This window comes from Bactrocera tryoni, chromosome 5 (assembly GCF_016617805.1).
Source record: "Bactrocera tryoni isolate S06 chromosome 5, CSIRO_BtryS06_freeze2, whole genome shotgun sequence".
In the NCBI taxonomy this organism is placed as follows: domain Eukaryota; kingdom Metazoa; phylum Arthropoda; class Insecta; order Diptera; family Tephritidae; genus Bactrocera; species Bactrocera tryoni.
In genome coordinates, this window is record NC_052503.1 from 68,916,225 (window position 1) to 68,941,960 (window position 25,736).

Below are 25,736 nucleotides of genomic sequence, written 5' to 3' on the forward strand. Positions count from 1 at the left end.
AAAAACATGAAATTATTTTGAAAAATTATAAAATCTTTACAATTGTTTTTTAGTAAAAAAAAGTAAAAATTAAAATATAAAGACAATTATATAACAAAAGAAATGTAATCAAAAATATAATAAAAATAATAGCAACAAAAAAATGTACAAAAAGTCTAAAAATAAATACACAAATCAAAAGTAAAACAATCAAAAAGTCAAGAAAAATATCCGAATGGTTTTCATGACTCTCCTCCTTTGTGTCTTTTGGTTAGACTGTGCGTATGAGCAATATCTTGTTCACCAACATAGTGAACATTACATGTGTAACAGCGAATGTTAACGCTCTGCAAAGTGAACTGTATTGGAATTTTATGTAATATGACTACTAATCGGCCACAACTAATCGCCTATGCCGTCAAGCCCATTATATTGTTTTGAAAATCTAATAAAGCAGTTTACTGCATACATAGACTTAAGTAGAATAGAGAAGCCAAATATTGTCTGTACTGTCATATTAATTTGTCTAGCTTTAAAACAATTTTTATGTACAAGAAGGTACATGCAACGCTATTGATTTTCTTTTACCAAAAAAACAATTTAAAGAAGCTTTGGGAATTTTTTAAAGCAAAGACGTTCTTAAATATACTAATCACTACGCCTTCTAAGTTTAATACAGATTACTCAAATGAGGCATGAAACATCCTTGTCTGTTCGGTGCTAACAGCAAACACTGCTACTATCCGATTTTCTGATTAATATTAGTTACAAAGTGTATATCTCTTCAGAAGAAGCAGCACCTTACAAACTTAATTCTTAACCCAGATCTCTTTCATCTGACAAATTTCCCTTATTTCCATTCAAATTACGCCTCTAATTATATTGGTTAGTGTGCAATCACAGCAATTTATAAAAGTTACTTATTTTCAAACCAAAAAAAGAAAAAAAAATTAAATTTCACTATGTCATGATTTGATTACAAAATTGATATAGACGAATAAATCACAAAAAACAAATTTTTTTTCCGAAAAATATATGTATATAAAAGCTCATAATCATCTAGTTGGTCAATATTTACCTCTACTGTTATCATAGCCTTATCTAATAACGGTACTTTAAGTTAATACGTGAACTAACAAATTAATAATCACAAGTGTCATACATATGTACCTACATATGTATATTTGTAGATAACGGTTATCAAAAGATACTACAATAAAAGCAAACTCAGGCAGAAAAAACAAAGATTGATATGAAATCTTGGCAACAATATTCCTTTCACATTACTTTTTTATAGAAACAAATAAAATTCAAATGAAAGTTTTTCAAGGGGGTAATTAAATTTATAAAAGAATTAAAAGAAAAGCAAAAAAATTAAAAAAGTCATAAAAAAATAAAAAAAATACAAAAATAAAAAAATTAAAACAATTTTAACAACTTTGAAAAAATTAAAAAATAAAAGTGAATGACCCCAATAAAATCAATTAAATAACAAATTTTTCAAAAATTTAAGGAAATTAAAAAAAATATAAAATTTAGTGGTTCAAAAAACCAAAAATAAATAAAAAATAAAAAACTAAACATTAAAAAAAATTTAATGTTTTAAATATATTACAAAATAAAAGTGAAGAAATAATCAAAAAATTATATAATAATTTAAAAAAAAGCAAGGAAAACTTAATAAAATTAATTAATTTACAAAATTTCAAAATTAAAGAATAAAACAAATTTTTTTATTTAAAAAAAAAATCAAATGAAAGTTAATAATAAAAAATTAAAAAAAAGAAATAAAATAAATTTGAAAAAATTAAAAACAATTAAAAAACTTAAAAAAGATAAAGGTAAAAAAAATAAAAAAAAAATTACGATTACAAAAAATTAAGAAAAAAATAATAAAATTAATTAAATTATATATTTTGAAAAAATTTAAATAAATTAAAAAAATAAAGAATAAAAAATTAAGTGATTGCATAAAAAAATCAAAAGTAAATTAAAAATAAAAAATTGAAAGTGAAAAAAATTAATTACAAATAAAAAAACTTAAAACAAAATTAGCTAAATTACAAATTTTCGAAAAAATTAAATAAATTAAAAAATAAATAAAATTTAGTGAAAAAAGTAAATAAAACAAAAAGTGCAATTAGCAACAGCTATTCGGAAAGACAAAAAGTTTTTATTAGTTAGCAAAACAATAATTAAAAATAACAAAAAAGCAACAACAACAATTACAAAAATTACAAATCTTTACTAAACAAGATAATACGACAGTCAATAACAACAAACCATTGCTAATAAAATTAGTTTCGACAATTACAACATTCAAAGCAATAACAAGAACTAATATACAACAAAAAACTAGAACAATAACAAATACAATCATTTAACAAAAAATAATTAAAATTTTCAGGCAAAGTGACCACTTAAGCGCTAAATACGAAGCCAAAGAAAACTCAATTAAAAGCAATAATTAACTCAATAACAAAGACTTTAAGCATGTGAACATATTAAGTGGCAATAAACAATTAATAAAAGGGAAATATTAAAAGTTTTCAAAACCGACAAAGGAATCGACAAAAATATAACAAAAAGTACAACAAAACATTAAAACAAAAGTTAAAATAAAAATTAAAAAAAAAAACAAATTAAAAACCACCAACTTCTCATATACAATTATATTCAATTAAATCTTCTACGCCCACAATTTGTTAACAGCCATAACTGCCATCCGCAACAACAGTAATAACAACAACTAACTACTAACAAGCGCCATCGCTGCAATACTCACACAATTTGCAACTCCAACCTCAGCTGTCTGTCATATTTTTGCGTCTTAATTTGAGCAACGCTGCCGCGGGAGACACAAATTAAAATTTAAATGTTGCCACATCGCTGGTGAAAAAAGTGTGTTGCCGCAAGTTGCAGCCGTAATTTGTGTTGAAAGCTTGACAACAAAGCGTTTTAAAACTATTACTTATTTAAGTTGATTTTTATTTGCCGCTTTGTGCTACGTAACAGCAAGACGGACGCTTAAATGGATAATGATTATTTTCGTTTTGTACCGTACGACCACAGTCACTTGAAGAAGTGCGTATGCAAAGTTTTATTTATTTACTTTACTTGGTATAAATTTGTGTGGGAAATAAGTGGTGGCTTTTTGCTTAAGCATAAATGGTTTTGGGTTTTTGTTGTTTGAAATTATTTAACTAATTAATTTTTTTAATTATTATTTTTTTGTAATTTTTAAAATATTTTTTTTTTACATTTTTTTTATTTCAATATTATTTTTCTTTTGCAATTAAGAACTTTTTTAAAATGCAGTTAAATTAATTAATTTATTTTTTTGTATTATTACCTTTATCTAATTTTTAAAATTTTTAAAATCAAATTGCAAGACATTTTTTTAAATTAATTAATTTAAAAAAATATTTTCAATTCAATAATTAATGATTTAATTAAATTAATTAATTTTAATAATTTTTATTTTAATATTTTGTTTCTTAATTCAATTTTAAAATCAATTAAATAATTTAAATCATTTAGTTTGCCAGTTTTTTGGGGTTTTTTAATGGTTTCGAGATTTATGAACTCACATTTAATTTTTTAATTCATTTTAATTTAATTAAGTAATAAATTATATTAATTAAAATTAAATTATTTGATTAATTACATTTTTTAATTAGTTTTTGTATTATTTCTTTTTTGTAATTAAAATGAAATTGAATGATTTTTTTAAATTAATTAATAAAAAAGATTTTAATTATTATTATTGATCAAATTAAATAAATATTTTTAATAATTTTTATTTTAATATATTCTTTTATTTCATTTTTAAGTTTTTGTGCCATATTTTTAGTGCTTTTATATGGTATTGAAATTTTTGAGCTCACGTTTAATATTTTTGTAGTCATTTTTTAAAATTAATTTTCATAAAATTATATTAATTAAAATTAAATTATTTCATGAATTAAATTTTCTGAATTTGTGTTTTGCTTGTAATTTTTTTTTTATATACTACATACAATGTATTTTTTATTATTATTTAGTTTTTGTAATTTACATTTTTTTTAACTAAACACGTATGTATGTATTTAATTTTTATAATTTTTTAAAATGCTAATTAAAATTATTTTTAAAAAAATTAACAGAATTATTTAATTAACGTAATTAAATAAATTTTTGTAAATTATTAAATTTTTTAGTTTTTAATTGTTTTATATGTTCTTAGGCTTTTTTTAATATCATTATGCAATAACATTTTAGTTTGTTATTATTAAATTTTCGTAATTTTATTTCTTTTAATTGAAATGTTTTTAATTTTTAATAAATGAATTTTTTATGATAAATTTTTTGGTGAATTTTCTCAGTTCTAAAAAATTAAATGAAAAAAAATTAAATTAAATTAAATAATAATTAATTTAATTAATTAATTTAAATTAAGAAATTAAATAATTAATTTAATTTTAATTTTTTTATAAAGGCATTTTTAATTTCTTTTTCAATTTAATTATGTTTATTCTTATTTTTTTTAATTTACTAGAATTTTTTTAATTTAAACATATTTTCAAATGTTTTTTATTTTGGTGATTTCCAATTATTTTTCAGTTAAATATAAGAAAAGTAATTAAAATAATTAATAAATTAATTTTTTATCATAATTTGTTTTTATGTGGTATTAAGGCACACATTTTTTTACTTAATGTTTTTTGTTTTGTTGATTTTTATTTATTTATTGTTTTTGTTATTAAGCGTTATTGACGCTTCTAATTTCAAATTAATTTTTATTTGCAACCTATTTCTATCCCTTCCTTCTCTGATAAACTCCAAACGCTTAATCCTCTCAAACTACAACCCCAAAATATACATAGGCTATATGAATATAAATATAAAATAATGTCACACTATTTGTTATTTTAGCAATAATTTTAAATATCCAACTATACATACTTATATGTATATGTATCCATCTCATAGTTTATTAGCTCGTAATTTGTTTTAATTTATTTGCGTGTTTCCACTTTTTTATTGTCATTTTTATGGTATATTATATATTTCACCTTGTTGAAGGTTATATAGCTTGTAATAAATTTTGCTTTATTTGAAAATTTAAAGCAAAAAAATGTAATCTGAACAATTTGTTGGCTCAATTAATTTTATACTTGAAAAGGTAGCATTTCCAAGGGAAACTACAATACGAGTACACAGCGGATTCATTTAATGAGTTCATGGTTGCGAGTTTCGGTTATCAGTTACTTGCTTACTTAAGTAAAGGGTATTTAAGTCAAGCCTATGTTGGTGAAAATTGATTTTTAAGTGGTTGTATAAATGTTTGATGTCTGAAAAGCATATAGTATATAAGTATATATATTTATAGAATTCGTAAGAACCCCGAATTCTTAACAAAACCATATGTTTTTTTTCGTTCAGAAAGGAAAAACCTGCTCGGAATTCTTTTCAATTATTTTTCGATTCAATATTTTTTAGAATCATTTGCGGAATTGTGCCTTCCAAATAGAAATTATCTTCAAGTCAGACATAACCTCAAAAATTTTGTGCAATTTTTTTCAATTACTTGCATAAACAACTTTAAATTGACCACAATTTTATTCAATAGAAATACCAGTTAAATTTTTCCTACCACATAATTCTCTCATCGATGGTCAGCCGTAGAATATATCGAAAAAAACAACGATGCAAATAAATTAAGGCGCAATATTTTTTGACATTTCTGACATTTTGGTGTCACTACCCACGGCCAAAAGAATTTTCGCATAATAAAAAGGGTTGGTAGTTGTGAGTTCATATTGCTAAGAATTGGCATATTTGATATTCGCATAAGTATTTGGCATTGTTTCCAAGAAAAACGCATTTGAACGCCATAACCAATTAGCAAAGAGTTGTCAAAAACATATTTACCAGGCATACTTTAATGTGTATGTAGGCATGACTGAGTCATAAACGTTAGTAACTCGACTGAAACGTGGGAATACTAACATGAAGCTATAATGAATATACAAATATGAATAATAAGTACAGAAAATGTAACCAAACACAGAAGTAAGAAAAAAAATTTAATATTTGAAATTTGAAAATATGAATTGCATAAGTAATCTCGAAAATGTTATAATATTTTAAGTTAAACTTTTATTAAAAAATTATACTTAAACTTTAATTTTAATAATCTATCATTGATGTCACATTATAATCTCAGCATTGCCAGCACATTTTGTTAGTAAAAATATGGAGAGAGGGAGTGTGAGAGAGACAGCGCGAAAAACAGTTGTTCGAACATAATGCAGAGAGGCCTAAATTTTGACTAAATTTTTGGCTAAATTTTCTTGACTTCATTAATATGAATAACGATAACTGGGAATAAAATGTCCAAGAAATCAGAAAGAAAAAACAAAATCTGTCAGATAATATAATCAACTGTCAGTAAAGTAGACAGCCAGCGCATTACGTAACTATAACCGTAACTTGGTCAAATCTTGAAACGCAAACGTGTTTACCACAACTTGCATAACCTCAAATTTGCAAATGGCAAACTTATGCGCAAAAGTTACCTCCAACGCGGCGTTGCTGTCACCATGCTCATGGCAGCTTTCATTAAGCTTGACAATTTATCATTTAATGCGTATTTCAAAGCACATTTTTCTGCGAAATATGAGAGCTTTAAGTGAAAAAATAATTAAAATTTAATTGTATCTAAAAAATTGCGAAGTCGTAAAAGCCGTCTTTTGGGTCAACTTATATTTTCAGCTCTGTCTAAATATGTACTTAACTTTTTCACTTTAATCTCGCTGTCGAAAAGTTTTCGCTTCATTTTTATAGAGTTTCTCTTTGTTTCAGATCTTTTTTTAGTATCCGCATTATTAATATTTAAATTTATTAAGCAAAAGATGGTAATAAGGTCATACTTTTTACGTTTATAACTGTAGTCTATAACTTGGATAGTAAATGTCAATGAGTCGTATTAAAGTTTTCTTCCCAATCTTTTTTCTCTTTTATTATTTTTTTTTTGGAAGTTCAGTGAATGTTTCTTCCTCTCTTTTCCCAATTTTGCCTTCATGAAGTATTGAAACTACAACTAGTAAGGTTTCACTTAAGGCTAAGTTTTCCTAATATTTAAGGGTTTAGAGGAGTTGTTCCCTCAAAAAAGTCTTATTAAACCTCCGAGAAAGCTACGTAAAATTTGTTGTTTAAAAGAACGTAGACTTCAATTAGATGACCTTCAAATCAGTTTTCGTCCTTCATAACCTGTCCCAAGATATCTGTATAACCTCACGCAATATGAGAAAAGAGCTGAAGTAGACTTAATGTCTGATTAGCAGGCATCCGTCAGTTAAGTTTTGATTTAAAAAAGATTCCTTATCGAAAGATGGAGTTTTTGAATTTAGTTGTCAGATGGCAGCTTACCAGACATAGAGAAAACGAACCTTAAGTCCTTATATCGACTTGTCAATTTCAAAATTTCGATTGTAAATACTATATTTGAGAATGTTCTCTGAAAATTTGTAGGTGATTCCACAAATAGTTTTGGATATAAAAGCGTTTTTTTACTTAGTTTAATCGGCCACCAACACTTTAAACGCTTTTTCCTCGAAATAGTGTTTTCAGAGTCGGTGCGGTTTTCGAAAGTACTTGATCGTTTGGCTTGAAATTTTCTTACGACCTTCTCAGATATACATATGTATGTATATGTCAGGTAATAATCGAATGAATAATATTTCAGATAAAGATTTTGATTTTTTAAAGTCACTCTGATATGTAATTTTTTTCTTAAAACGCATTTTTGGTATGTCGCCATTTTCTCAAGAATCAGAATTTTGGCCAGTTCTTCGATCAGTATCTATTCTCAGCTATAGTAATATTAAGATTATTTTGGTTTTTGAATTTGAGAAAATGTTAAGCAGATAAATCTTCCTGACCGAAGCATTTTTCGAAAGTCGTCCTGGAGATCGGCTACAAGATCAAGAAAGCATATTAAAATCAGTAAATTTGCTTTTTTAAGTGATTAATTAATTTTTTTACATTGAATTGAATGTTTTTTATTTAAAATTAGTTAAATAAAGTGTGAAAATGTTTAATTAAAAAATTAATAAATATTAGAATTTTTTTAAATTAAAATTCATTAATTAAAATTTAATATTAAAACTTTTTTCTTGTAGAGTGATTAAGAAATTTAAAAGCTATTATATTAATTTATAACTATATTAAAAATTTTATTAATTAAATTAATTTTTTTGAATTAATTAATTAAATTAGAAATGTTTTTTAATTAAAACTAATTTACTGAAATTTAATATTAAAACTTTTTTCCTGTAGAGGGATTAAATTAATTAAAATAAATTTTTAAATTAAATATTTTTAATAATTTTAAAAATAATTTAATTAATTTTTTTAATGAAAATTAATTAATTAAAATTTAAAATTGTTTAATTAATTAATATTAAAATTTTATTAATTAATAGAATTTTTATTAATTAATTAATATGAAAAATGTCTAAATTTTTTAATCCCACAACAGCAAAAAATGTTCATAAATGTTTTTTCTGTTTTGCAAGGGGATAAAGCCCCTTAACCTTCGGAGAAAGCTGCATAAAGCTAAATCTTTGAAAAAATATTGCTTTAATTTTTAACTAAATGACTACCAATCTGTGCCAAAAAATCGAATATATCTCATCCAATATTTTAAAGTAGGCTAAGTAGACTACAAGTATAGTCAATATCTCTGGATATGCGGACATATTGCTTCTCTGCATTTTATAGTTATTCGAAGTACCAAATTGTCGCAATTTATTTAAGATGATTTAAGTCAACTTAAGCTACTTTAACATTTTATACGTACTGAAGGTTCTTTCTTTGAACTTTTCCATTTTATTTATATTTACATAATTTTTTATTGTTCTTTTTTATAGAAAATAACTGTTTAGCTAATGTGTATGTAAATATAAAGACTTTTTTGCCGTTCTCTCATTATAGCCGATACTTTGCACGACTTAGCCATTATGAACAGAGGTGACAATATTAACAAAAACAACAAAAACTAATCAGCTAGTTTGCAATAAAATAAAAAACTAAAAAAATCACAGCTTTGCATTGCTTGCCAGCAAAATGAAAGCCATTTCTTATGCCACTCAGCATTCTGTTGATTCTCTTGGTATGTAGGGTTTCTTGAACTCTGGCTTCATGCGGCGTACCTGTCACTCGCCAACCAGCTGAGAAACTGTTTGCTTAGCGCTTTTCGTACCACAGCTGACGTGCTAACTGGCAGACTGAGTCAGCCTGGACTTGCGGGTGTTTTAAGTGGAATTTTTGCTTTGTCTTTCTTTGTAGACCTTTGAGTTGTTGATTTATTTTTATATTTCTTTGCAATATTTATTAAATTATATTTATTGCATTCTTTACCATTGTAGCGTTACAGTTTATATTTATGTGACTATTTTTGTTCAATATATATTTGTATTATTAGTAATGCTTTTGTCCCAGTTGGATTTGTTTGATTAAGCTTTGCTCTCAGTTGTGATTTTTCTTTTGTTCATAGGGCATTTATTTTATCTATCTACTATGCACAGACTATGTACATACATAAGTGTAGATAGATAGAAAATAATTGAGCTTTTGCACTGCGACCTATTGTCTATTGTGCCCTCTCCTATATCACATATGGTCACAAAGGTCCAGCACTCTGAATAATTTTAGGAGCTTGATGGACGCAATGAAAGTGATGTGATCCCTGTCCACGTGGATGGATCCAAGAGCCTTGAGCCTGCTTTTATGAATTGCTGCGCAAGCTAGAATCAGGTGTTCTGGAATTTCCGGCTCCAGACCACTGTAGAGCCTATCAAACAGAAGTGGTAGCCAGCAAGGTATGTAGTAGCAGAGTACTTCTTGAAGTTCGACTTCTTTTAGGAAAGTTGGAATACAGGCCTTGAACTCGCTGACAGCGACAGTGAGAACATCGCCTTAACCAAATTCCATTGGTTGGTTCTTCTACCTTCGCGTATTCCCTCCATTAAGTAATGAACCTCGCGCGAGCTCAACAAGCATTAGTCGGCAACCAGTATTTGTGAGGTAGCGAAAGCCTTATGGCCCTTCTCATAGACCTGTAATGATAGCTGTTCTAACTGGACACTTTGGTATCCATGTTATCAGGCTAAAAAGGCAAACTTGTAATCAGTAAGATTTATGGCAGGCTCTAGACAGGCGTATCAAACTGTCCATATGGGATTATTCGTGGCCTCACGAGAAATTAGCCTATTTGCTTACCTACATACCTAAGTTTTTGATTTATCTAAGTCTATTGGCTAAGGCTAAACTACAAGTAGAATCCATATTGCCTCTATAAGTTATTATAGAAATATCTGTTAAAATTAACTATAAATTATTTCGAAATTATTTGTTCGAACATATTTAGTTTAAATATTTTTTGCATCATCCATGTCCCATCTATCTCCAGTTATATGTCCACTATTTTACGATTTCTTGTTGATTACACATATTCCAAATTTAAATTTTGTGTTAATTGATTGCTTATAAAAAGGAAAAAAATAAAGCACACACACACATAGACATGCGCTTAAGCTGTTTACGCCTGCAAAATGAGCTGTCAGTCAGCGCAGCAAGAAGCAGCATGCACTGAAAGCCAAGCCCACATTCACAGCGCAGCTAGAGAAACCTAAGATTTTTGTATAAGAAAATAACAAAAACAGAAAAAATCGCTGATGGATTGATTAGCGACACAGTTATTCACAAGTAACGCCATCGTGGCTCTGGTATGGGCTAGGCCATGAAGCAGGTATTTCATGGCAACAGAAGACGCCCACTCTTCCACACTTGTGCATATTATACGGCTTGTTAAATGGAGAAATAAACAAAAATTGAAACAAAAAAAAATTAATTTGCGAAAGTTGCAAGCAAAATGGCAAATTATGCATGTGAAGGCGTCTAATGGCAAATGGAGTAATGGAAAGATAGAAATTCATAGAAATTCGCTTTAATTCCTAAAGGCGTAGCTTTCATGGAAAGCCATTTTTGGTTAGTTAAGGTTTGAATTTTGCACAAGATTCATAGAAAATTGAGAATAGAAATAAATTTAGTTGTGGTTGACCTCATAAAAGTAAAATTTACTCTTCCGAAGCTTTAGACTATTTAGTGCTTCTAAAAAGTCATTATAGCTCAGGATTAGATTGGAGAACTCAGTTATATTGGTGACTAAACAATGTACAGCTAAGAATTTGAGGTTTAGCATTGATTGTGTGATCTTTTATAATGAGGCCGCATAGTAAATTGGCATAACAATGATATTGCTTATCTATCAATTTATTTTCCTTGTTAGATCACACTTATTTTTAACTAAATTGTTCAAGGAAATTGTTTCTAATCTGCTTGATTTGTTTTAGGAACATCTAGAGTTCCAAAGTTCCACTCATAAGACCTAGGTCAGTGCGCCCGAGATCGATAATTTTGGAAGGTTAGATTAGTTTAAGTTGAATGGTCTAAAACAGATAGCATGTGGACAGCTGAGAGCTTCGATCCATTGTAATATGTGGCGGGTCCAAAATCCAGCACACAACCCTCGGGAGGTATGGTTTGCCTTGCTACTTTAACTCGCCTTCAAACGGACGTTTTTAGGCTACCCAGAGGATACTTGCTCGCAGGCTGGAAGTCGTGAGCTGCTTGAGCCATGTGTAGAATAATCGGTTTTGGTCACTCCCAAGTGAATGGCGCTCAGAGAACTTTCCTCACTTGCGTTAACTTCTACATATGACTCCATCCATCATGAGAAATACGGTCATAAATACTCCTAAGTACTAATCGAAAAGAATTACCAAAATCGACAAAGCTCGGCTGTTATCAATTCCGGCTATTTCGACAGGTACAATCTTCCGAAATCTGGACAATGAAGGAAAAGTGTCTGGATAGTTCCAACTCATCTTCTATCTTCCAAACAACTTTAATAGTTAGCGTCCGGCAAATCCCATGTGCACAGTTGAGAACTTCGGACCATTGTGAAACCTAAATACTCCTAAGTATTTATCAAAGTAAGTCAGCAAAATCGACAAAGTTCGGCTGATATCAATTCCGGCTATTTATTCAAACAACTTTCACATTTAGCGTCCGGCAGGATTTTCAGCGCGTCCATTGGATAATATCCAGTAAGAACTTCTATGATTTCGACAAGCTGAACTTTACTGAGAGTAAGTACATTAGTTCAGTTGTCTCCTGCGTTATGCATTCGGCCACAAGAAATTCGCGGTCGCTCAGAAGATAATTGTTGACCAGAGCCTGCTTAAATCAAGCGAAGTTCCAAAGCTATGACGAAGTACCGAAATCACTCTGATAATGCTATCGATAGTGAGGACTAACACTATTTGACTAACTTTGTGAACACAGTGAGCGAGATAAATTTTAATATTTTCATTTTGCGGTGCGGAGTGATGGTGAGATGAGTGAGAATGAAAAAAGTTCTAATTTTTACGTGGACCTTTGGAAACCCTATAACTATGGATATTTTTGGGCTAAAAATGTGAGAGAAAGCTTAGAAGATAGTTTTTCAAAGCTTATTTGCTCTTTAAATCCTCATTTTACATTCAGCAAACCCCATGACTTGAAGCTTTCCTTTGCTGACTACCGCTGAATTTGGCTCTCTATGTACTATATTTTTCATTTTTCTAAAGGTTCTTGAAACTTAGATGTTACGAGACAATACCATTAAAACCTCTAAGAATATACAATTAAACATTTTCGGGAAATTCGAAGGAAAACTCAGAGCTTCCACTTTATATGTGATTTTTTTTTTAATTATTTAGAATGTCTAAGCTTATTTCTAGGCCGAGGAACTGAGAACGCAAAAGCGCGATTTTTTGCTTTTAAGTGTTTAATGAGTCATAAGGTGTTACAAAATCGTAAATTTTTTCAAAAAACCAAAAAATGAAATCTTAGACAATTGTCCGCAATCACAGCTGACACATTCAACTACACTCGTGTGCAAAATATTAGCAACAAGTTTTAACAATTGCATTTTATTGCATTCCAAGTCACTCAAATGGCAAATGTGACTAGCAATTTGACCGAATTTGCATTTATTGGCCCCCAACTTGTGAAAAAACAACAGCAACAACAAAGGCCACTTTTATTTTTTTTCGCTCTAATGCAACTTAAGTGACCAACAGAAAAGTAAATGGCTAACAACAAACAATAGAGAACACTAAATGTGAAAAAGTAAAATAAGAATTGCTCATAAAAACAACAATAACAATACAATCAGCTAACAAACAATGTAATGGAGAATATTTGCGCATAAAAATACAATTTCGGTGTGTGGGTGATTGGCAACGTGAGTGGCGGCGTATGGGAAAATCAGTCAGCGTTAGTAAACAAAAAACAACAAAAACAAATTTGTATGGAAAATGGAAAAATCTGTGCATAAATAGCGGCGAGCGCAGCGCGCAACATGCAAAGAAAAGCGAAAACTGAAACCCGAAAACTGCTTTTGTTGTTATATTTGTTGTTTTGTTGGTTTTTTTCGCTAACAATTAGACTGCGACGCATTGCTGGCAAGCGCGTTGGGCGCAGGCAGCAGGCGGCGTTAAAACGGCCGTAGCGGATGAGCTGAGAATGGACGCATGAATGGCTGGACATGCGATTACGTGGAATAACAATTACAACAAAAAGCAAAAATATGTATATATACATAAATAAATATGAAAAAACGTTAGAATAAAAAAAAATTAGTAAAAACAAAATTTGAGCCGACGCAGTGGTCAGCACATGTGCACTGGAAAAAATATAGCCACACAAATAGCCAATTGTGAAAAAAATGTACATATACATATACATATGTCTGTATATAGTTGTATGTGTGTATGTATATGTACTTAAATAATAAAATTAAGGAAATATTAACTAAAAAATCTGTTTGCGCGCGTAATTAGACATTGAACGCTGATTTCATTCTTTAATTCCACGGCTAATTTAAAATATTCCGCGAAATATGAAATATTTTTCAATGAACTGTGATATGAAAAAAGTTTTCAATCAGTGTTGTTGGCAATTTGTATGCTTTTCTACGTGCTTGTACACATATATTTTACCATTTGCTATTTGCCAATTTATTTCGCGGCACATTATTGGCTTCATTGCATGGTTTGTGTTACATGCGAACCCTGTAGGAAATAGTTCCACTGTTTTTATGATGAAAACAAGAAAAAGCGTTAACTTTGACTACAAAAAAGTTATAATACTCTCCACATGTGCATTTATTATGGCATAAAATGGTATAAAAAGTTATTTATCTTGATTTTCAGCGGTCAGTTTGTATGACAGCTATATGCTATAGTGGTCCGATATAAATGATTTATTTGGAGATTGTAGAGATGTCTTTGGAAATAATTTTTGCAAAATTTCTTGAAGATATCTCTACAAAGAAAAAAGTTTTTCTTACAATAACTTAATTTTGAACGTTCAGTTTGTATGACAGCTATATGCTATAGTCGTCCGATATGAAGAATTTATTTGGAGATTGTAGAGGTGCCTTTGGAAATAATTTGTGCAAAATTTCTTGAAGATATCTTAACAAACAAAAAAGTTTTTCTTATAATAACTTAATTTTGAACGTTCTGTTTGTATGGCCGCTATATGCTATAGTGGTCCGATCTAAGCAATTTCTTTGGAAATTGTAGAGATATCCTGGAAAATAATATGTGCAAAATTTCTTGAAGATATTAACAAATAAAAAAGTTTTCCATACAATAACTTGATTCCGATCGCTCAGTTTGTATGGTCGCTATATGCTATAGTCATCCGATACCAGCGGTACCAACAAATGAGCAGCTTCTTGTAGAAAAAAGGACAGCAGCAAATCTTCAGGTCGATATCTCAAAAACTGAGCGACTAGTTCCCTCTGTTAGTGATCACTTAGCAACAATATCGATTTTTTAATTCAAATAATTTTGATTACTGGATTAATATTGTTTGTTTATCAAATAAAAATTTAAATCTTAAACTATTTGTTTTTTGTTGCTGTAAGTAAATTTTTAAGCAAACAGTTGCAACCTCTTCACATTGAAAAATAGTTTAGTACCAGTGACTTCAGTGAATAAATTCTTCATATTCAATCAAAATTACATATCGTATGTAATGTATCAACAAAAAATTCGAAATTTTCTCAAAAATAAAAATTCTATAAATTTCTGTTTTTATCGTATATAATCGATTATTATATTTTCCTAGTCCAAACTAAATTGTTTGCAGCGCATTAAATGAAGTTATAAATTGCACAATTATTTACGAAAAATATAATATTTTCAAGTGTAAAATTTTCCGGCCGGGTATTTGCACTAAATTTGCATGTGTTCTCATGTGCAATAATTTATGACGGAAAATAAGTATAATAAATCAATTTTCGACGTGGAAGGATAGGTAATTTTAGAAGTATATAAAGCAAATGGATTTGAAAAATCAGATTTTGCAACAAGTTGCTTAAACATGGCATGCTGTGTTAGAAAAAAAAATTTAGTAAACAGAAATACTGTGCTCAAAGTCTTCAACACCGCTGAGTCGCTAAAAAAATTAAGTAAAAAATTTCAAAACTCGCTTCAATTTTTTATTTAGCAAAAAAGGCCAGAATTTAAAAAAAAAAAATAAAAATTAGCAAAAATTTTTTATTTAACAAAAAGGGCCAGAATTTTGGAAAAGAAAAAATGTTGAAGTAAAAAATTTCGAAAAATTTTGTACAAAAATATCGATTTTATGGTACTTAACTGCGATGGGTGACTTGAGAGAAGTGTGAGAGAGAGAGGAATAGAGATCGAAATGATATGGAAGGAAATTATTTAGAGGTGTGAGCGTAAAGAAGTTATGAATTTTAAGTGCTATACCTCCCCTGTGCTCTATAATTGTTAAATTCCACAAAGGAAAAGTATTTCAGTTGCATTTACGCATTTTATAAACTCGTTGAGAATTATATATCGATGAGCTTTTTGAATGAAATTGACAAATTAAACTGTATTCGGTTTTAAGTTTGTCTGGAGTATAGTTGTTATCATATAAGTATAGTACATATAAAGTTGAAAATATACAGTGTGATCGCCTGAAAGTATACAAGGAAATACAGGAAAACTACTGATTTAAGTTATCTTTAGCTTTATTTTGATTGCTCATAATGCTTGATGTATGCAGATACTTAAAAAAAAGTGATTTTCACTATTTCCAACTTCTTCAAAGACGATATTTTTTAACCTATCTAAGAAGTATTTTAATACATGTATCTAGAATTCAGTTACGCCAATGAAAAAGAAGAAGGATTGAGTTTAAATAGCCTTCACTGAGTAATTTTTTTTGTAGTAAGAGTTTACTGTATTTTACACTTTTTTGTAATATATGTATAATATGATGAACTGGAAGCGCCTTGGCACTCATTTTGATATTTTTAGAGAATGACTGGAGAGTAAATCATTTCAAATATCTAGCTTTTGACTTCCTTGCTTCGAAAACATAACACTGTGCCTTAGGCGTCACTTTTTTGCGTATCGTTTACAGAAGCTTTCAAAAAGCTTTATTAAATAAGCTTTGTTACAGCTTTTGCGCCGAAAACAAATCACGCTGAAATTTCATTGAAAATATGCCTATACTTTGACTTTTAAATTATTCACAAATTGCTTTACGCATCAAGAAACTTTAGTGTTGTTGTTATAGCAAATATGAACTAAAACGAAAAATAGAAAATATAATAAAAAGTAAAAATATGAAAAATTAAAAAAAGTAATAATAAAAAAGTACTACCTGAAAGTTGTAAAGTCGGAGCGCTTTCGTGCGAAGAAAACAAGAAAATCATTTCCATATATATTTGTACATATATGCTTTCAATGCAAAATTTACATAATACTTTTGCGGTCTTTTTTTACTAATTTTGCTAATTCAATTATCACACGTTCACAAGTATTTGATATTTATTTTTTTTGTGAAAATTTTTATAAAAAAAAATGCTTTCATATTCAAAAAAAAATATTTCATAAATTTTCAATAATAAATTTTTCTCGAATGTTTGAGATATCGCTCTGAACTTTTGCACATATCTTTTTTTTACACAAAAACTTGTTTATTTGTCGTACCCATCGATGTCGGATCATTTTAGCATATAGCTGCCATACAAACTGTCCGATCAGAAACAAGTTTTTGTATGGAAAACATTTTTGTTTGACAAGATATCTTTATGAAAGTTGGTATGATTAATTATTCCAAAGCAACAACTCAATTGTTGAAGAAATCGCTGAAGTCGGACTACTATAACATGTAGCTGTCATACAAATCGAACGATCAAAATCAAGTCTTTGTATGAAAGACTTTTTTATTTGAGAAGATATTTTCACGAAATTCGAGATGAATTTTTTTCCAAGACACAGCTTTAATCTCCGAATAAATTTTTCCGATCGAAGCACTATAACATATAGCTGTCATAAAAACTGATCAATGAAAATCAAGTCTTTGTATGAAAAACTTTTTTATTTGAGTAGATAATTTCACGAAATTTAGCACAAATTATTATCCAAGACAGCCCTACAATCTCCGAACAAATTGTTCAGATCGGACTTCTATAATATATAGCTGCCATACAAACTGACCCATCAAACAACGTAAAAGACCTCTTTATACCCTTAAATACTATAAGAAATACATCTATGAGGATATGTTAACATCATTGGGGCCCAACTTAACGTTTTTTTAACTTTCCAGTAACCAATGACCATATTATTGTAAGTGACGTAGTCCGAACTACCCGATTTGCATATAGCACTTAAAAAGTGTTAAATTTGGCATTGTCATTGAGTGAAGAGTTTTATTTTTTATTTGAATATTTTTTTATTAATAAATTACTTTCATATTTCCTTTTATAATTTTTTTTTGATTTTTTTCGCTTTCATCTACATCTTACAACAAAAACTAAAAAACGAACACTCACATAATATATTTGATAAAAAATTGAATAAGCAAGAAAAAAAAAACAAAAAATAGCGCAAAAATTGCAAAAATGTAGTGTTAATAAAAAAGAAAGTCACACAAAGCATATAAGGAAAAGTAAATATGCTTTCTGTTTACATAACTTTATTATTGACATTATGTCACACGTTTTTGTGCGATCTCATTACACTTCCATGTAAACACAAATATTTATTTAATAATCAAAAGGCATTTTCTTCCTACTTTTTGTTAGCTTTTCTCAGCCCTCTTCGTTGTATCTTTTTTTTTTGGGTTTCGCCTTGTTATTTAAGTTATTTAATTCGTCTGCTGTTTCTTTTCCATTATTGCCCTTTGCACCGCTTGCCGCCTTAAGTGCTTCAACTCTGCTTCTGCCTCGTCGCCCATAAAAATAAATATGCTGTAATCAAATTTGTTATTAGTTTTGTTGTTGTTGTTCACTGGGTGACAGGTGCGCGTGAGTCAATGAACTTTTGTTGGCAAATTTGTTAGTTGTACTTGCAGCACTTACATTTTGATTTTGTAAAATTTGTTTGGCTAATTGCCTTGGCAATGCTTTTGGAGACAATTTGCGGTTCAAATGTAAATTTTGACAATTAGAAATGCTTGGGAGACACTTTACTGGCATTTATTTTGGTAATTTGAGGTGGAACAAATTAAGATTGCAATTTTATTTTAAAAGTGGATATTGCTCTGATTCAGTTAATTTTGTTAAGTGCGAGGTTTGAATGAGGAGAAGATATGCTTTTTATAATGAAGAAGAATTTCTTTGGATTTTTGGAACCAACTTTATCCGTATTTGCGGCGACTTATAGCTGATGATTCCTTTATATTTATACAGCATTTCGTTTGATTGGCTCGCCCTACAAACTGAACGCTCAAAATCCAGTTCTTGTATGGAAAACTTTTTTATTTGACAAGATATCTTCACGAAATTTGACCCAGGTTTCTACCCTATACAATGGTACAATCTCCGAATAAATTTTTTAGATCGGACTACTATAGAATATAGCTGTCATACAAAGTGATCAACTAAAATTAAGGTTTTGTATGGAAAACTTTTTTATTTAAGAAGATATTTTCTTGAAATTTGGCAGAGATTATGGCTCAAGACAACGCTACAATATGCGAACATTTCGTTCATATCGGATCTCTATATCAAATAGCTACCCTACACATTTTTTTTTCATTGAAATCAAGTTTTTGTAAGGAAACTTTTTTATTTAGCGAGATATCTGCTCGAAAATCGCTACAGATTATTACCGAAGGTATCACTACAAATTCCGAATGTATTGTTCAGATCAGATCGCTATAGCATATAGCTGTCATACAAACTGATCGAGCGAAATCAGTACAAAAATATTTTTTAAACATTACTCGTATTGTCCTATAAGAAAATTACCTGTGAAGGATATTATAGCTTGTGTACGAAATTAATATTTTTTTTGTAATTTTTTCACCTTAACACATTATTCTCTAATAATAAAATAGTTTCCCATAATTGTTTGAGTTTATTCACTTTTGAAATTACCTACACTTCTCTGCTGATCTATTTGAACTACTTCACAACGCAGAAAAGTGCCTAAATTGGGCAATTAAAAGCAGCTTACGCACAAGTTTTTTACATAATAAATATAAATTATTAAAAAAGTTTGGAAATAAAGTTCGGGGAAAAACCATAAAGGTGACCAAAATAATAATATATGGTGTATGCACAACAAAATATGTCAAAACATCATTTTCAATTAAAAATAATTATAATAAAAAATCATATTTAACAAATTATTCTTATTTAATTGCGCTTGAAAAATAAACCTTTTTTATAAAAAATAGTTTTGATAAAAAATCATATTTATTAATTTATTCACATTTAATTGCACTTGAAAGACAAAAATTTTCATAAAAAATAATTAATTTTTAAGACCTGAGCCATTGAGTGTTTTCGTTTTTTTTTATTTTTAAATACATAGTACATCTACGTCATATTTTTCTTTATAAGCGCTTAATTATTACGGAAGCAAAAATTATATGCGTATAAATATCGTACATAAGTGCCATATTACTTAAAAATAATTTTGATTATTTTTATTATTCTTGCCATTCATGAGCATATAAAATCTAATACTCACTAAAAATAATATTTTCCAATATTTTTTTTTTCATTCTCAATTAAAATATTTACAAATAGTAATTTGCTGCCTAAATTTCTTTAAAAAATTACGCATCACTTAATACTTCTATTTCATTTCCGTCATTGCTAAATGCAATCACTTCTCAATCACTTTTCAATCATGCACTCAATCAACGCACAAACGTCTCACCCACTCAGCTTTATTGGCGACCTTCGCCGGCTTTGCGCCAAAATCTTTCAATGGCAATTTGCTATTGATTTTATTTAAGGTTTTCTATTTTGGTTGCAGCTAGACAATCTGATAGTAAATGGAAGCATTAAGGTAACGGCTCTTCTTGCTTTTATTTTTAATTTTTTTGCACGCTACAAACTCAAGTATTATATTAGGCAAGCTGCGAGAAACACTCAAAAACAGCTGTTCGTATTTGCAGACTTTTTTGAATTTTTTCACCGGTAATAAACTATTTATTGTTTGTTCTGGCATTTTTGCCGAAATTAATGAGAAACACATTTTATTTTGCACATTTTTGCTGTTCTGTTCTTTCAAATTAATCACTAAATATTAATTAGCATTTATTATTATGGACTGTACAACTTTTCCGCTATTGCGGCGGTCATTTGTCTTTTTCGCAGTCGCTGCTTTTGCTTGTTCTAAGCGTTTCGCTTTTTGTTTCGTGAATTCTATTGTTTTTTCCTGTCAAAAAATTCTTTTTTAAACTTTTTTTCCATTTTGCACATTTTTATTACAATTTAACATTCAAAATTTGTATACAAAAACAAACTTAGCTCTGTTGTTGTATGCTCACAGTCATATTGCCAGAAAATCATATGAGCAATATGCAGTTAAGTGGGTTAATGAGGTCAACAGCTATATTAGCTGAGCGCAACAAACATTAGCAACAATAAAAGCAAACAATATGTGGTTTCGAGTTTTAAAGGCCCACAAATATATAACAATAATTAGTGGAATCGTTTTTTTTCTTTTTTTTTTGTGTGTAAATTTTGTTGTGATATTATAATGATAAATCTTGCAGGCAATTAGCAATAAAATGCAAAATTTTTAGTATAACAAAAATTACGGTTTGTAGGCCCACATTTTTTCTATTTTTGTAAATATAAAATATAAATTATGAAAAATAGAAAACTACAATTTTTTTTTTTAATTTTTTTTGGAAAATTTTAATTTTATTAAACCAATGCATATTGTAATAATTTTCAATAACAATTTTTGGCACTCTTTTTATCCATTTTAATGCTAGTAAATGTGCAACAGGTTATTAGCATTAACTTGAAAATCATCTGGTTATTGGAAAAAAATCTGACATACAAATTATACATGTAATCAAGGATCTCTTTTGTTGCCCTGGATATCTGAGCATAATTTCGATGGCTTCAACTAGATTTAGATTTAGAATTTATTCATGAATGTATTACTTTTGCTCTTGCTTTTATGATATTTTCGTTTTTCATACTACATTGGTAAAAAAAAAAAATTACACTGGTCAACAAAATATTTTTTTTTTTTAATATTGCAGTTTCTCAGTTTTTTTTTACACTGGTCAACAAAAAATTTGTGTTTAAATACCGGAGTTTCTCAATGTCTTGAACTCAAATTTGAGCATGAAAATAGAAACAAAAAAGATGTTCACTGGTCAACAAAAATTTTTTTTTGTTTCGGATTTTAGAACAAAAAAAATTTTTTTTTGACGGATTACAAAAAATTTTTTACTACAAAAATTTTTACTACAAAAATTTTTTGTTGGGTTTCTATTCTCAAATTCTAATTCTAGACATCAATAAAAAAGGAGTTTTTATTTGTAGCTTTTAAAATTAATTTTTTTCTGATACGATTGGGCCTGAATTGACCACATAAAGATGAAAAAATAGAATTTCTACAAAAGCAAAGTTTTATTAGGAGAAACTGAAATTCGACATGCTACATTCGAGACTATTCCGATAGGTGAAAGTTTCAACAGGTTTTAATTTTGACAGTAGAAATTTTCTTAAGTAACCATGAAGCATCAAATTGTGAAAAAAATTTTTACAAAATATGCTGAAAAACTTTGGGGTTCTGGAAGAAAATATGAATTTCAAGTTAGACTATATTCGCAATAATTTTGTTAAATTTTCGGTTAATTTCGATAATTATAATGAGAAACAGAGAACGTGGTTTCACTAGTATCTAAAAATGTTGGAAGCATGATATTAAGGTTGATTATTGTCAACTGCAAAATTATAAAGAACCTCATAAAAGGCGTTTAATTGATATAAAACCTATGTTTACGGCACTTTCCTCTGCATCCTTCTTTTCGAAAATTTAACTCATATTATACATAGGTACATATATTCATTATTCTTTTGTTGTTTCCGGTTTTTTTATGAAAAAAATTATTTAAAAATAAACAAGAGCAAATATTCAGGTTTTATGGTTTATCCAAAATCGATCTTATGTCTAGGGCAACAGAACCACTGTAGAGCAGCGTCATCTTTACAAGTATTTACAATCTAAAACTTTCAAGTGTTTTCGCAAATTTTTAAATTTTTTTCTTTACTTCAGCATTAGTGCTGACCTAGATTTTGCTGAAAGGTCTGACTAACGTACGTTTTATATATTTTCTTCTTTTTTATTAGCAGTAAAATAATTAACATTAAATATGTAAATTTTGCTTAAATTTTTTTAGATTTCATTTTTTGGATTTTTATTTTTTCATTTTAGCTTTTGATATTTTTCGCAAAAATTTTTCATTAAGCCCAATATTTAACAGACACGTGTCAAATTTGCTGTCGATTCCTCTTAAATTTTACTTTTTGTAAGCTTTTTATTTGTATTGAAGTTTTTCATTAATTTGCAGAAACCCGTGTTGCTATTAGGGTGGGTCGATTTGAATATTGAAAAAATATGGAAACAATAACAATAATTAAACTTAAAAATATGTTTTTAATTAAAATAAAAAACAAAATTAGAGTAGATAAATAAATATATGTGACCTGGTCTACGAAAAGCGAGCTAACGTGCGAAAACTAGTTTTCTGGGAAACAGCTGTTAAAAATAATCGTCAGTTTCTCGTTATCTCATTAATTGTTCTCTTTTTTTTTGACACCTAAGCCCCCTTTTCGTAGACCAGGTCACATATAATAAGTGCAATTTGTGTAATAATATAAGGAAGTGGGCATTAATTGTATTTTTAGAGCTAAAAAAACACATAAATTTGGAAAATGTATACGTTTAAATTTTGTTTTTATTTTTTTTTTATTATTAGTTCATTAATTAGAGTAGATAATAAATAAATAAATTTGCAAAAAGTGTGTAAGAATATACATATATATATTTTTTTGCTGTTAAATCACAAAAACCACAAAGAGTTAGATAAGAAATGGCTTACTATATAGATTACAGTCATAAAAATCAGACTATAAAATCTTGCTTCATTTATTTTATTTAAAGTCAAAAAGATATACGCTTTCTTCTGCTTCTATTCATATTTTTTTTTTAAAACGACTTCTTCTGGATATGTAAATTAAAGACTAAGAAAATTTATTGGTTTTTAATTACTTTTTTTATCATTATTTTATCATGTTAAGTAAAAAATCTTTACGCCTTCTTTTAATAGTTTTTTTTTGGTACAGATAAAATTATTACATGCCTTTTAAAAAATTGCTCCACCCTAATGCACTCGTTCTGAAAATATCCCTCAAGAATTATCTTCAGTTTGTTTTTGGACAGAATGAATTACTCCATACTCTTTAAAAATCGCTCCACCCTAATACACTCATTCTTAAAATATTATCCATAAATTACCTTTAATGTATTTTTAACATGCCCACAAACTTATTTTTGGCTCACATAAACGCGTACGGTCAATTTAATCCCTTCAGAGTGTCGCTAATGTCATTAATGACGTATAAAAATGCCAACAACAACGATTAGAGCAAAGTTTACACCTGAGTAAAGCAGATAAATGTATTTATAATTAAAATTTTTAAGGTTATTGGAAAATTTGGTATTGAAAATTATTATTTTGTGTGCGCATACATATGTATATAACTATATATTTCGGTGTGAATATGCTTGTATGTACATACATATTTGTGTCGTAGGTCGTCATGAGAATAGGGTTCAGAAAAAATTATATTTAAATTTTATACACATTTGTTTATGTAGAACGATACATTTGCATTGTATGGTGTAGTTTACAATAAATGAGTAGGTTTATTTCAAACCAGAAATTTGATTCCGCCCACAAAATCTAATGGAACTTCTTTGTTGAACAATTTCACTCATCGTAAAAATCGCCGAGTGCATTTTAGTTACTTCGGAAACACAAGCGTATATTTTAAACATTAATGATTATTTGGATGCGACATTTGGCACAGATGTTACAGGCAGTCATAGCAATCCAAAAAAAATATTTCGACGAATGGGTTTTCGCGCGAAATTTAAATTAAAGAGTCTTACTATTTTTTGCCCACAGCACTATAAGGTCTAAAGCTTTAAATAATAAATACAAATATACACATATATGTATGTATTTAGATGCTAATTTTTTGCACATTAACATTTTTAATAAATTTAGCTTGCACTCCTTTATATATTTTCCAATTAAAATATAAAAAAGAAAAAAGAAATACATATATAAAAATTGTATTGTATAAATATTGTGTTTAAGTAAATATGTCTAAAATTGAAAGTTTTATATTTTTAAAAATATGTCTTAACATTTTTCTTCTTTTTTTCTAGTTCCGGTCGTCGACAACTGGGTTCAAATGCTTTAGCCAGGTGAGTTTAGAGACAAAAAAAAATTTAAAAAAAAAAGCCAGAATGAACTTTATTTACTTATTTACTAACAAAAAACATATTATAATAATTTAAATATTTTTTTAAAAGACTAAGCCTTTAGTAATTATCAATTTATAACCGATAAAAAAATTCGCTATGAAAAATTACGATTTTTATGGAATAAATATACACAAATTTATTTTCTGGTCCAAAAATACACAAACAAACTCCAAAACAGCAAAAAAATTTATATATTTTAATAGCTGAAACAGTTATATTTTGATATGAAGCTTTATATTTATTTATTTTTTTAAATCAATTAACATCAACAATATATTAAAATACACAATTCCACAAAAATTATTCCGCGTCAACAGTTTTAAAGCTAATATATTGCATCTTTACATCCGACAGTTTGACGCCACTGTATTGCACTTCATATTCTTGCAACTCAAACTGTGGTTGGAAAATATTTAGCAAAGACAAACAGAGACTTCAGCTTTCACAAGCACTGTGTTAGTGTTTATTGTGAACTGTTGTTAGGTTGCTGTCTCTACTAAGTTCCGCGAGAAATACATTATAAAGCGCGTACAAAGTAATGCACAAAAGAAGTAGTTTTTAATTGGATACTCGTTTCATTTTTAAGCTTAAGATGAAGCTGCAAAGCTTGGTTATAGCAGAGCGTATAACATGAATTACATATGTATATAGCAATACTTACTAATACACTTTATCAATTACCTAAGCAATTAGCCACACAAGCACACTAGACTTCACATTGCACACAATATATTTATTTCATCTAGCTTTTAACCACTAACACTGCAAACACACATACATACATACACATTTAAATTTACAATTTCTCATTAT

The 25,736-nt window shown here is 28.3% G+C and overlaps 1 protein-coding gene across 7 annotated transcripts in view; it reads left to right on the forward strand.

The window, feature by feature from the left end:
• The window catches only part of LOC120776814 (rab11 family-interacting protein 3), a 131,148-nt gene that overhangs the window by 26,413 nt on the left and 78,999 nt on the right, over nucleotides 1–25,736 (forward strand). For 5 of the 7 annotated variants that reach the window (XM_040107823.1, XM_040107825.1, XM_040107824.1 and 2 more), the window contains one exon: nucleotides 24,825–24,863. In XM_040107823.1, coding sequence (XP_039963757.1) covers nucleotides 24,825–24,863 — 39 coding nt within the window. Of the gene's footprint in view, nucleotides 1–2,610; nucleotides 3,064–24,824; nucleotides 24,864–25,736 lie in introns of those variants that run through there. The other 2 variants (XM_040107829.1, XM_040107828.1) reach the window with 2 other exon arrangements.